This window comes from Phallusia mammillata, chromosome 2, assembly GCF_965637545.1.
Source record: "Phallusia mammillata chromosome 2, kaPhaMamm4.hap1.1, whole genome shotgun sequence".
NCBI lineage: Eukaryota > Metazoa > Chordata > Ascidiacea > Phlebobranchia > Ascidiidae > Phallusia > Phallusia mammillata.
Window position 1 is genome coordinate 18,644,458 of NC_137253.1, and position 13,905 is coordinate 18,658,362.

The following is a 13,905-nucleotide window of genomic DNA, read 5'->3' on the forward strand; positions in this document are numbered from 1 at the left end:
TAATTGCCAGATAATTATGTTACAATTTCATTTGTTTCCACTAATATTGCAAAATTTAACTAATTTCTCGGTGGAACCCAAACTAACTTGTATTTCCGTTTTTAAACCCAACATGAAAACAAAATTTCGTTTTGCAAACGTTATTCGAAACGAAATTTAATTTTGAAATCTTAACTTCTGTTTATAAATTCCTTTAACGGTGAATGATTGGCAATGATAATGAAAAGTAACTTTTTATCTAATAAAAATGATTTACGATCGTATAATTAGAGCCCAGTCAGTACAAACAATAATGCAACACTCCACCGTCCTCTAGCGTCACCATGCGCAAATCAAAAAAATTCGAAACGAAATTCCGAAACAAAAATTTTGTTTTCAATTTTTTTTTCGTTTTGGACCGTGCTATAGGACGTTTGTGCACCAACAGGTTTGATGATATTCGCGTATCGAATGACTTTGAAACGGTATTGCAACTGTGACGACTAAAAAACGTTACTTTGATTTTTGATTTATTTGCACCAAGTGGATGCCACGCAGTGTGCACAATTGTCAGATAAGGATTTGCTTTTCAAACTCTCTAACATCCGTGTGACTTTCGAAAACACGTTACTCTTGACAGTCATCTGCTGCCAAAACTTGAAAACTCTGTCTTTCAAAGACACTCAAATCCGTAACAGACAAGCGCATTTGACTAGATATTGTGATATCAGCTGTGTTCGGAAGCGACGATAGCACTCAGAGATACAGTTGAGTACTGCAAAGCGAAAGACTATTGAGTGTTTTTGGTATGAGTGAAAGTTTCAAGTGTCGTTTTTACCGGATGCGTACAAATATAGATCCCGGATCCAGGAATCGTTTGACACTTACAGCAAAAAAGCCAACGTCATCCAGCAACCCAAGCCGGATTTCAACAAACTACATAAGAAACTTGAAATGCAGCTTGCAGCATACAGGCGCAAGAGCGCGCCAACGTAATCACGTTGAGTTGATTGAGATACGGAACATAGCTTATTGTAAGACACTACGTATGCCTTTCGGAGCCTTTTTGCTCTGTTTATTTGCCTTGACTGCTGCCCCCAACAGGTAAGAATTATAATTCCTAAAGTTTTACTTTGCGTTTTCAAATAAACCATGTTTTTTTTTACAGCATCAATGGCTTTGTACCAGGTAGGTATTTTTTTAACTTTAAAGGCCACTACCTAAAACATGTATGAGCTACGCAAGATATTTTTACAGATGTTTTTGATCTCGGTCAATGTAAAAACCTGATCTGCCCTGAATTTGGAGAAGTTGATTATGAAACTAACGGCAACATAATGTAAGTTTAGGCAACAGGGAAGATACTTTACGCGAGTGTCGCTAAAAAAAATTGCAATTGCAATTAAACAAATATCTTACGATTTTTGTTTAATTTGTTTATTCGTACTTTTCGACAACCTTTGGTGCCATACGACATCAGGTCACCCGATTTTTTGTTCCGCTGAAGAATAATCTTTTTTGTCACTTAATTGTTAACAAAACTAAAATAAATAAAAAAATTATAGTAGTTGTTTCATAGCAGATATATCTTATCTGATTTTGTTTGTTTTGTCAGGGTTTGCACAGTTTCGTGTCAATCTGGGTACAAATTCGAGGGGATGGATCCCGGTGAGACTATAGAATCACTTTGTCAAACTGACGAAGGAGACTGGTCTGTGACAGAATTTCCTTCATGTGTAGGTTCGTACCAAACCAAAGTGTTTTAAAATTGATTTGAAATTGAATGTGTGTTTTAAAAAAAAAAATAACTAAAGGGACGTAGGCCTATATAGACTTTTCGTGGTGTTACTTGCAGGCATTGGAGCTAAAACTTTCACCTTTTTTCAGAGGCGAAGTGTGAAGCTATGAAGCCGCAAAACTCTGTTGGAAATCCCGACTGCACAGTTGCCGGAAATCTTCGGATTTGCGACATTACTTGTGCTACAGAGTACCGAGCAAGCCACACTCACCTTTACGCGTGTAACCTAGAGACTGGCAAATGGTCACCTGCGTTTAAGGAAAACAATCGTTTTCCAGCTTGCATTAGGGGTTCAAAAAAGTAAAAATTTTCTAAGATTGTTGGTAAACAAATTCTGATTTATTCAATTTTCTAATGTTTGTTGTACAGATGTAAGGAACTATCTCCACCAGTAAACGGATTTGTAGCTTGCAACGTGACAAACGAAGAGCAGAGATGTTATCCCACTTGTCCCAAAGGTTTGTGCAATGCACTTTTTGAACTTAACCATTACAAAGATATTAACATGGAAAAGCAAAGTAATTTACTAAGCATGCGGTCCACGAATAACAGTGATACAGTAGATGTTTTGCATGCCGATATCTGTATATTTTTATGTAAAGTGAGCGGTTTGCATCTATTGGAAATAAGCGTGTGAAACAAATAGGGTGCGAAACTACTTTGTACTTGTCATTTTGATAACAATGAAGATATGAGCGATTTATTTCAGTGCGAACATCACACACAATAGTTTTGACGCTAACCAAAAAATTAATAACTTATTTAATAAACAAAGACGAAAGCATTCTGTAAATTTTCGGGCTTATTCAAGGTCTGAAAAAAATTCGCTACATGCCGTGTTTTTTTCGATTGCGACCAAAAAAATATTTTGTACATGTTTGCTAGAATATTAAAAATGCTCAAAAAGCAAAATTGCCAAAAAAACAACTGCGCCCTCCACAATCGGGCCGTCACTCGTAGCGTGCGCCGGAGCACAAGGACCCATTTAGGAACCTTTGGTTAACTTATGATTCGCCACCGTTTCTTTACCTGTTGGTTTTGTTATGGACGTTACCTATTTCGGCTGCCAAAACTCTCCGTTTAATCGCATCTGTAGGCTAACAAATTGCAATAATTAATCTCTAAGTATAAAACTCGAAAAGACACCAAGACTTTAAGGTTACACAAACACTTTTGCATGCATGTCATGTTAGTATTTCTGTACTATCAATTACCAATAAAGCAAACCTACAATGAACTTTTGTTTATCTTTTACGTGTCACGAGAAGAGAACCTGTTGGGGAAAATTCCGGGTAGCCATGTCTCAAAAGTCGCTGGAGGATACCCTAACTAAGTAGCCCTGCAGAAAAATTTGGCAAGAAAACTTTATGCTCTTAATGAATTGCACATGTGCAATAATAGCAATAACATTTTCAAAATGTACATGATATTTTTCGTTTATTGTCGTTTTTCCACTTTTCCACAATTTTGCCAAATCTTTTGTTTGCCTTCTTTTTTTCTTTCTTGCTAAATCAAAAAAGTCACGTCTAATCCGCTGTTCAATAATGAAACAAGATTTCACTAAACAACAAAACAAACGATTTTTTGAAACTATTTGTAGTTTTCCAATAATCTAAAATCACTAACCGAATATGTTGTTTCGCAAAATAGAGACAAATCTTATAAACAGAACGGAATGGCAACTATATAGTTACTATATCTCTACTTGCTTTGTGATTCTGTCCATTTCAAATAGTGAAAAGACATATCGACTTACGGCTTTTCGCTTCAGACATACTGGCAACGAGATGCATACTGCCAAATCGCAAAACCTAAAACTAACCTCGCATTGTTTCGTCAAAATGTAAACTTGTTTAAGAGTTAATAGTGGCGCACACTTGTTTTTAGTGTTAAAAAAGTGCGTATAGTGTTAGGAAGATTTTTTTATAATAATATGAAAAACGGACCTACATGTTTTTTTGCCAGGATTTGAATTTTCCGTCAATATACCATCATCTGGCTACTATCGTTGTGACGAAAATGGAAAGTGGTTACCTGGGGATAATGCTCCAGCCTGTGTGGAAAAAGCAGATGCTGTATGTAACATGTACAAAATGACGAAAACTCTATTTTTGCTTTATTTATGTATAAATAACACAGGTCAATCCACTGGGCGTCGGACATTTTACTGGCATTTACACTAACGTCAAAGCACCAGCTGACCAGACGGGCACCTGCTTTACGTGGGGTCAGCATCATTATCGTACCTTCGATGGCACAATGTACAGATTTCGCGGAAGATGTACATACGTGCTTGCAAAAGATATTGTTGATGATACATTTGCTGTTCACGTTGTTAACGACGATGACTGTGATGGATCTGAAACAGGATGCAAAAGGTACGACTTGTATACATATATTTCTGAATAGTTTTAAAGAGTTGACGAACGAATTATTTTTTTAAAGTTTTAGGCCCCTTGCCACCTTGACATGTGACTACCACTAGATAAGCGTGTTATCTTGTCTGCTCCAATTAAATAGCCTGAAAAAAGTATGCAAGGGAGAACTAATAAAAACTGCTTAAAATTGGGGGCTTTTCCTAAAACAGACAGGTTTAGCTGACAGGTAAAGGTAGGAAGGCTTGTTTAGTTTTATTTCGGGCTTAGGTGTTTATCCCAGATATTTCGCTTGTGGAATTCATAGTATATACGTTAGAGAGAAGTATGACGTTAACCTTTTTTCGTGACATGTAATAGGGGTTAAGTTTTAAAACGAGAAACTGTTGCAAGGTATTTGAATGTGTGCATCAGATCAACATCCCAGTCAACTTGTTTAAAGTTTATAAATATAAATTTTATGCGAATTATTCTCAGTCCGCCAGGCCCATTAAAATCGTTGTACTGAATCACCAAGCATTTACCACCACATGGCAAGGCGTAGGCTAGAAACTGCGACGGGATTCGAACCAACGACGGAAGTGTTTCCGGGACTCGCGCCCTACCAGTGAACCCGTCGAAAGTCGAATCACAAGCACTGTGGACTGCCTCGTATGCTGCACATGTCAGCTTCGTAGTAAAGGATCGCCGTATTGACCGTATCAGTAAAGATAAACATTAATTCACCACTGGAATCGGCCTGAAGCGTCTATGCAGACCAACGATCACGATGCGCTAATGTAAAAAGTTACTATATGAGTTAAATTGTAGAATTGTTTTGCTCAGATTAATCTTTTTTTTAATTTTAACATCGCACGGACGCTTTATTTTAGAAGCGTGCTGATCGTTTACGGCGAAGACGTCTTGCGTCTAGAAACTGATCCTGTGACCAGTGAACCTTCTGCGTTTGGTGGCGTTACTAAACTCAACCTACCTGAATACATTTATGGACTCTCAGTGGAACGGATTGGGGGGTACATAGTGGTCAAGGTAGAAAAATCTCACATTTGTTAACATATTTTTTTAAATTTCCAACAGAAATAGATCTATAAATTATTTTAGATATATTGGCTTTAAAGGCAGTGCTATCAACTACATGTAAGTTATGAAAACTCGTGGGAAAAACACTTACTATAAATTTGTTTGTAGGACAATACCAATACACTGTATGTGAAATGGGATGGAAAGGAACAAATTTGGGTCCATGTCGACGAACAACTATTTGGAAAAACAGCCGGTCTATGTGGCACCTTTAACAGGTCAGTTGTACGAACTGCACCGTTAGACAGTTTGACATTAATATGTGTTTTACAGGGATTGCTCAGATGATCTTACAATTATCGTGGCCGACGAATCTAGAGTAGTAAAAGATATTGCTGCGTTTGCAAATAGTTGGAAAGCTATTTCCACCTGCTCTGAAGCTGGTAGTCAACCGTTTTGCACCTGGGGCGACGGAGTACAATTGGAACAACGATTGTTGACAGGTGTTGTATCACAGTATGGTTTGCCTATGACGAAGTGAAGTTTGTTTATGTGTGCTTTCTAATATCTGGGGTAGTTCCTTGGGCATCGAGTTTTTCTGATGTTATACGCACCCTTTGCCAGCAAACATACTTTGTGCTTTTTTTTCATTGTAAAACTTATTCTCTACTGTACAGGCAAGGCCTTGGAGATGTGTGGACTAATCATGGAATCAAAGTGCCGCGATGTTGTAGATCCACTGGCGTATTTTGAGTCTTGCAAAGAAGATGTTTGTTTCTTTAGTGCACATCCCAACTCTGTGTGTTCCTCAATGGCCGCCTATTTTCGTGAATGCTCTCGTCGTGGTGTTCATGTTGAGTGGCGAAATGATGGGCTTTGCATGGAAATGTGTCCTTTGGGTAATAATCTCAATTGTGTTTAGTCTTGTAACGTATGGAATCACATATCATTATAAGAACTAGTTGTGTTGTATTAGTAATCTTACATTTTCTAATTCGCAGGCATGGTATTTGACCACTGTGGATCATCTTGTCCTAAGACTTGCTCCGGCCGTGAATATAATTGTGAAGACCGTCATTGTATAGATGGGTGCCACTGTCCGGATAACATGTATCTACAAGATGGCGAATGTGTAAGAAAAACCGAGTGTCCATGTCAATTTGGAAAAAGCGTATGTCAACTTTGTATTTATTTTGCTGTGTAAAGACTATTAATCTCATAAAAATGTAAAATCACAGACATACAAACCAAAAAGTAAGATTAGACGAGACTGCAATCAATGTGTCTGTGCTCGTGGCAAATGGATTTGCACTAAAAATAGATGCGACGGCATTTGCCGCACATATGGAGACAGGTAACGTGTAAAACTAATCAATATGTATAAATATATACATAAATATATTGAACACACAGACATTACGATACGTTTGACGGAGCGGAATATAATATGCGGGTCGACCAAGATTGCTCCTACATCTTAGCCCGATCGAGTGGAGTACAGGACATCGTTTTTGAAATTGTTATTGAAAACGAAAGATGTGTGTAAGTATCTGTTCCCAGTAGAAATAATATTCCTTTTGCTCTGAAAACTGAACAGTTTTTTGAAATATTTTTGAAGTAAAACGTCCGCTAGTGGTATACAAGAATGGCAGCAGTGCACCAGAAATCTTGCCGTTACTGTAAACGGAGTGACAGTTAAGCTTTTGTCTGGCGGTGTAGTGTTACACAAAGACAAAAGCATGAAACTGCCCTATGTTGCTGATTCGTTTGCAGTAGAAGATGTGACGTCAGAATATCAAAAGGTAAATAGCAATTACCAAAAATCATTCTTTGGTATGGTCTATGTTAAAGCGTTAAAGAAAATGCACTTTTGCAATTTGTAACTAATAGTTTTTAATTTGCGCAGGTTACAATTTGGAATGGTATGACAGTTTTGTGGGACAAACGAAGTCATTGCCAAATACGAGCTAAAAGCAACATGTGTGGATTGATTGCTGGACTTTGCGGAAATTTTAATTCCATTCAGGATGACGACAAATGGGCTCCCGATGGAATTACTCACGAGGATATATATGAATTTTCTAGTTTATGGCAGGTACGTTTTAAAGGCTTGTTGCACATTAAAGACCAAGAAATTAATTTTAGGTTGAACTTTTAGACGTCTGTTTGTCCTGGTGCTCCTCGATGGGACCCAATGAGGGTACATCCATGCAAAGTTAACAATATCAACAAACCGTATGCACGGGAGATGTGTGGAAAATTAAGAAGTCCACCTTTTCTTCAATGCCATGACATAGTAGAATTCCAAGTAAATTTACACAAAATAAAGTTGTTTGTCTTATGTGCAATTAATCTTATGAACCAATAATGTTTTAAGCCATATTACGAAGCCTGCATGTACGATTTTTGCAATTCACCGACAAGAGAAATGGCGTGCAGTGTATTTTCCACTTATACATTGTCGTGTAGCAAACAAGGGGTGGTATTCGACTGGCGGTCTGACACAGGATGCGAAGTAAGAATTACGCCACCAGTGTTTTTATTTCACAATAAAAAAAGTTATTTTTATATTTTATACTGCACCGTAGCGAATTAAAAAAGTGCAAACCTACTTTAACCATTTAAAACAAAGGAATTCTGTTCCGCTGGAATGTTGTGGACGGAGTGTGCCAAATCATGCGAAGCTTCATGTGGTGCAATTCATGAAGAAATCCCGTGCAGCGAGGAATGCGTTCCCGGGTGCACTTGCCCGGAAGGTCAAGTACTTAGTTACGAAGGTGTTTGTACAGTTGTGGAGGAGTGTCCGTGCTTTTTTGATGGTCAAAAATACTTACCATCCGAATCTCACATGAAGGTGAGTATAATGTATCGAATACGATTTCAGTGGTGATTAAGCGTTAACATCTCTTACCAGGACTGCAATGTCTGTGAATGCCACAAAGGAAAATGGGAGTGCACCGACAACTACTGTCCTGTTTCCGAAGATTGCTCTGATACGGAGGTAGGTTATTGTAATAACGTGGATTAAGAAACAACGACCACATTACTAAACATTTTTTTAGGAATTTGTAACATGCAAGTGGAAAGAACAGGTATCTTGTTTCAGCATGCACCTTCCTCAAGACGAACCTGTGAAACCCGAGCATTGTATCTCTGGGTGTCAATGTCTTGAAGGTTAGGTTGCGTTTCTTTGTTCAAAATCACTTTCGGTTCGATTTGTCAGTGCCTTTTTGTCTCAAACACAGGAATGGTACTCGACGAAACTACAGGACAATGTGTAAATAAAGAGCAATGTCCTTGTGTGTACGGCGGAAGAAGTTATCGAGAAGGAGAGGAAATGCGCAAGGATTGTAACACTTGTCATTGTACCGGCGGAGTTTGGACTTGTACAGAAAACGTTTGTCAGGGTGAATGCCGAGCATATGGTGCGATGCATATTACAACCTTTGATGGCCACTATTACAAGTTTGGTCAGGTGCGTTTATCTACAAAAAGGGTATTCATGCGTTTTACACCAGTCGATTACATTTCTTTAGGATTGCGAATATATTTTGGCCAAAAACACAGAAGAAAATGAGCACAGTTTTAGAATTTCTGTCACAAATGTTCCTTGTGGATCATATGGAACCGTGTGCAGGTCTGTAGTTACCTGAAAAAAAAAAAACGTTTTTTAGTTCACTTGACACTTACTTTTTCCTAATAGCAAATCTATAACAATGATTGTCAATGTCGGAACAGCGGAAGAAGAAGTTTTAACATTAGTCCGTGGAAAACGCGTTGAAACATCAAGAAACTCGGCTTTTACTGCAAGATTTGCTGGTCTTTTTGTCTTTATAGATACTAACATAGGTGTCACGTTGCAATGGGACAAGGGTACATACCTTGCACTTAAAGTCACAGGAGAACATTCAGGAAAAGTCGAGGGGCTTTGTGGCAATTACGATCAAAACTCCAAAAATGATTTCAAAACCAGTGGTACGTGCAATTGACAAGTTTTTACCAATCGCGTTGTTATGTTATATAAACATGCATTGTAAAGGTGGATTGGAGGTTGGTGATCCACTGGTCATGGCAGAATCCTGGCAAGTAGGAATGTGTAAAGATCCAGTCAGTGTCGAAGATGTCGATGGCTGCCAAAATAATCCAGGACGCAGATCGTGGGCTGAAGCTAGATGCTCCGTTATTAAAACAAAGTTTGCAGATTGTCATGGTTATGTTAATCCTGATCAATACTATGAAAGATGTATATTTGACACTTGTGCTTGCAACACGGGTGGGGAATGTGAGTGCTTCTGTACATCAATAGCTGCATATGCTCAAGAATGTAACAAGCACGGAGCTCACCCCTACTGGAGAACACAAGATATGTGTCCTATTCAATGCGACGGTTATCGCATTTACAATCCATGTGTTTCCGCTTGTCCAATTACTTGTGACAACTACAACAGCAGAACAAAGGTACATATATATATATTAGATAGTCTACTCAACTATTTGGCCTGAAGTATTAAACTGAGTTTCGCCATACAAAAATTTTATAGATCGAAAGCGAGTGCAAAGACTCCTGTGTTGAGGGTTGTTCATGCAAAGCTAAGTTAGTATACGATCGGGAGGAAAAGTGTTGCGTCGAAAGATCAAAGTGCGTATGCACTGTACATGAGGGAGTTTTATACGGAGAAGGAGATAAAATCTATTCTTTGTCCGACGAATGTAAAAGTTGGTAAGGATAACTACATTAAATTTCAATCTTCCACCAGTAATAGATTAAAGTTCAAAAGTAATGAAAAATAATTTTAAACATGTTTAATTATTTTAGTTACTGCATGGATCATGCAATCCACTGCCTCGGTTTACCTTGTCCTGAAAACTATTTACCACCTGTTATGCCGTGTACGATACGATACTGGGAAAGAAAAGACAAAAAGAAGTACAATCCATTTTTGTTAAAACCTTCTCAAGAAACGTGCAACCTAGAAATTGAAAAAGCGTTAGGTGAATAATCGTTGGGTTGTAAAATTTTAATCACAAAGAAAGTAGCCTATAATAAAATTGTATTTACAGACTTGTGTCCCACGAACAAGCAAAACAAATGTGGATATAAATGTGGTTCATTGTGTCATGCTTGGAGGAAAGCGACATATGAATGTGTGCACGGGAAAAGCAGTGAATGCTGCTTAACATGTGGACAGACTGTAAATGCATGTTCTTCTGGGCAGGTTCTCCGGGATGAAAATACATGCATATCTCCCCAGGATTGCCCGTGTCTTCTTCCGAATGGAAATATTATAGCTGTATGTGGTGTTATGTTTGTGGTTAATTTTTGGTCTTAATTAAAAAACAGAGCTTGTAAAACTGTGCAGAGCTTGTAAGCAACGTTAGGTATTATACAGACTGTGTATCAGAACAATTTTTGTCCAGCCTGTTTTAAATCAATGTACATGTTTTAAGCCTGGTGATAATTGGGATTGTCGTGTTACATGCATTCGTTACTACTGCTGGAACAATGCATTGGAAGAATCTCACCTTGTTGGCTGCACGCCGGAAAGCGAAGAAATTCTGATTCCTGAAAAAATGCCTATTGATGTGGAAACACCAGAATATCCCAGCTACACAGCTATGGCAATCAAATACCCAGAAAAAAAAGAAGAAACGGTATTTGCTGAAACTAACTTTATATGTGTCTAAATGTCAAGTTTTATTTTGTTATGTTTTTAAAAAAGTTTTTTTGCGATTCTTTTTTATTGTTTTATCTTCCAGGAAATGTCGGTCTCATCTACAACAGATTCGGATACCTTTATTGAGCTAAAATTAGAACAAGAAGAAAAAAGCAAAATCAAGCATGAAATATCGGAGAATCTTCCTTTTACATCTGAACAGCTCTTGGCTAAAGTTCACTCTCCATTGCATATTGGGGAAACAGATTTAGTCTCGCCGGTTCCGGTTATAACGCAAACACTGGATGAATTCAAATTAGATCGAGTTGAACTTCCTATTGAATCTATTGTACCACCACCAGCTTTTTCCTATGAAATTGTAAATGAAGAAGCAATGTGCGTCGATCAATCAGGAAGAGAAAGAAATTTTGGAGAATGCTGGAGAGCGGCAAAATGTCAAACATGTGCATGTTGCGATCGCAATGAAGTGCAGTGCACTGAACGTGTATGTTCATCAGCTCCTTCGTGTCCAACTGGTCATAAGCTTGTGGAGGATGCTAATGATGGTTGCTGTTTAACGTATCGATGTGTAAAAGGTGAGAAACCTTTTTGCGAATAATGTGTTTTTGAGCAAATAATTCGTCATTCGTAATTTTTTACATAAAGAACGCTTTTTATGCATATATTTAGACGACATACAACCTATTAACTATTTAGTTATTATCACTTAGCAGCAGTAGGCCTACAGGTTAAATCCAAACAAAAGCTTGTGGGTAAAATATTTTTTCGCTGTTTCAAAAGTCAGCGCAGTGTTACTCGACGCTGTGAATAAAAATAAGTTAGCTTGTAAAATAGTGTTTTTTTATCAAAGGGGCGTTGTATGAATTTTTAAACAAGAAACATTACCAACCTTTTTTACTTAGTAAACATGGGGTTGTTTTAAATGCTGATGCGAGTCTAAAACAAACAGAGCGTCTGTTCAAAAACGTGTAAGAACCTGTATCGTACTCAATAATTTAACCAACACTGAGCGGACGAGCGAAAAAACATTATCTTCTAGGGTTACCATATTTGATGATACACAATCTCTGACAAATTTATCTCAGTTGCGTTAACATTTTTTGAGATCCAAACACTTCTATTACGGAATAAATTTAGAACATTCGAAAGTCACAGAAAGATACGAAACTCCAAGGGTGTCGAAGGTCACATCACATTGCAGTTTGGAAATTATGTCAATTAAACCTATTTTTGTGCACTCAAACTTAACGCTTATTTTTAGTCAGAGGAACGGTTTTACTACTGTTTTCATTTATAACATATGAGTTTTTATTTATAAATTCAATTTCTGTAAATGTCTGTTGAAATCAATTGTTTTCAACCTTTTTTCATAACGATACCCATTTTAGGAATCCCTTTCAAAAAATTCACGTTCTTTTGATAATCTCTACAATAAACTTTGGGCAAAGAGAAAGGGTCTGAACTTCTTTCAGTTTATATACATAAAGTATCTTGGTACAGGGCGCTGCAAGCTTTACCTAATACAAGCGTTTGATGTATGTTTGCCCACCAAGTGCTGTTGTCACTTTCATTGAATGAATTGTATAGTGACGTAATAAAGCGTTTGTTTTGTATTGTAACGATCATGATGGAACATAAAAATAAGTTCAAACCGAATGGTTTGACTTTTTTTGCTTATAGATGTTTTTATATGTTATTGCTGATAAACAGTTACTTTTTACTTTTTTAAAGTTCGTCAAAGATTATTTTAAAGGAGTCGCCACCCGAGGGTTGAAAAACACTGTTTTAAATTACAAACTTTTACTTTGAAATGTTAAAAAAATATTTTTTTTGGATAAAAATCTTACAAAATACTACAATTGTTGTTGAGTGTTTGAGGGCCGCGAGTTTGACAACACTGCGATACTCTGATCTTTGTCAATTACCCTTTTCCGTAGGCTTCTGTTGCACTTGTAAAACCATTTTCGTTAGCAGTGAAAGCAAATGAAACTTTCCACGTTTGCACATTGCATTGCAAGTTGTGTTTTCTTCAGACTCGGATTTTTATTTCTGCATTTGACGCGTATTTGTAGACAACTAGTAACAAACGGTGTTGTTACGGGCGCACACACACTCTGCAAACGAAAAAGTGACCTTGTGCGCAGTGTTGCCAGATTGCGCTTTTGTCGCCGAATTGGGCTACTTTGGACGTCGAGTTGCGGTCTTTTTTCATGAGTTGCGGGTTGAGCCTTTTTGGGCGGGTTTGTGAATGGCATTTTCTACCGTATGACGAGCAATGATTGCATTATTATTGTGACGTCAAAAACCTTGTAAGTTCAATTTTGACAAAAGAACTAATGAAACTGCCCAGAGCGTCGGAGATTTAACATCCAGCTGAGCAAAAGAATGCTTTCAGCCCACGCAATGCAACGTTCATTTTTCAAACAAAAGAAATTCAATAAACGGCTCCGTTGTTACCACTTCATAAGAATTGTCTCTAGGCAAAACAATTTCTTTTATGTTTTAAAGGTCATCTTACTTTGTTATTAATGCGAAACATGTTTGTTTTAAAGTGGAGATTGAAAAATTAATAAAAAAACAGCATGAAAAGTGGGTAAACAGAGAGTGTTCACCAAAGTGTTACTGGAAACAGTTCAAATTCAATTTTAAAATGAACAATCATTAAATCTGAAAAGGAGAAACCTAAATAATTATCACACAAATAGGTGAAAGTAGTGAAAATCAATTGCATTTCAGGTATTTGTAAAATTGGGCTCCTTTTGGGCTACTTTTGACTGGTAAAGTTGCGCTTTTCCGCAATTTGACCTGGCAACACTGCTTGTGCGTTACCCTGCGCGCCGCCAGTTTACCTCTTTACGTTTCACGGTATAGACGCGGTTGTAGCTAACTACTAAAAACTTTCCCCGTTGGTAGGTTCATTTAATAAAATAAATATTTTTGTAAATTCCGGACTTTTATATACATTAACAGAATTTTTAGCTCTTCCGGCAGTTTTTTATTGTAATATGCCAACGTTTCGATGTCCCATACGAAACACCTTCATCAGGGTAATGACATA

The 13,905-nt window shown here is 37.4% G+C and overlaps 1 protein-coding gene across 1 annotated transcript; it reads left to right on the top strand.

Moving 5' to 3' along the window:
* The first annotated feature begins 1,009 nt into the window (after nucleotides 1-1,009).
* Nucleotides 1,010-11,626, top strand: LOC145214876 (mucin-6-like). Its single transcript, XM_080083485.1, has 31 exons — nucleotides 1,010-1,083; nucleotides 1,148-1,167; nucleotides 1,237-1,318; nucleotides 1,595-1,719; nucleotides 1,867-2,077; nucleotides 2,147-2,235; nucleotides 3,743-3,852; nucleotides 3,917-4,155; nucleotides 5,025-5,181; nucleotides 5,341-5,450; nucleotides 5,506-5,675; nucleotides 5,850-6,071; nucleotides 6,174-6,343; nucleotides 6,411-6,526; nucleotides 6,586-6,714; nucleotides 6,791-6,974; nucleotides 7,079-7,267; nucleotides 7,331-7,480; nucleotides 7,550-7,687; nucleotides 7,805-8,026; nucleotides 8,087-8,173; nucleotides 8,235-8,346; nucleotides 8,418-8,647; nucleotides 8,709-8,809; nucleotides 8,876-9,147; nucleotides 9,212-9,630; nucleotides 9,714-9,892; nucleotides 9,989-10,164; nucleotides 10,234-10,463; nucleotides 10,621-10,824; nucleotides 10,930-11,626. Exons 1-31 carry the CDS (start codon nucleotides 1,028-1,030, stop codon nucleotides 11,443-11,445), a joined length of 5,415 nt encoding a protein of 1,804 aa, XP_079939611.1. The 5' UTR covers nucleotides 1,010-1,027; the 3' UTR covers nucleotides 11,446-11,626.
* The last annotated feature ends 2,279 nt before the right edge of the window (nucleotides 11,627-13,905 follow it).

Excerpts from the sequence above, each read along its gene's own strand:
- LOC145214876 (XM_080083485.1), top strand. The coding sequence starts at position 1,028 with ATGCCTTTCGGAGCCTTTTTGCTCTGTTTATTTGCCTTGACTGCTGCC. Across the intron at positions 5,451-5,505 it reads CTATGTGGCACCTTTAACAG|GGATTGCTCAGATGATCTTA; the intron begins GTCAGTTGTACG and ends TGTGTTTTACAG. Across the intron at positions 6,975-7,078 it reads TGACGTCAGAATATCAAAAG|GTTACAATTTGGAATGGTAT; the intron begins GTAAATAGCAAT and ends TAATTTGCGCAG.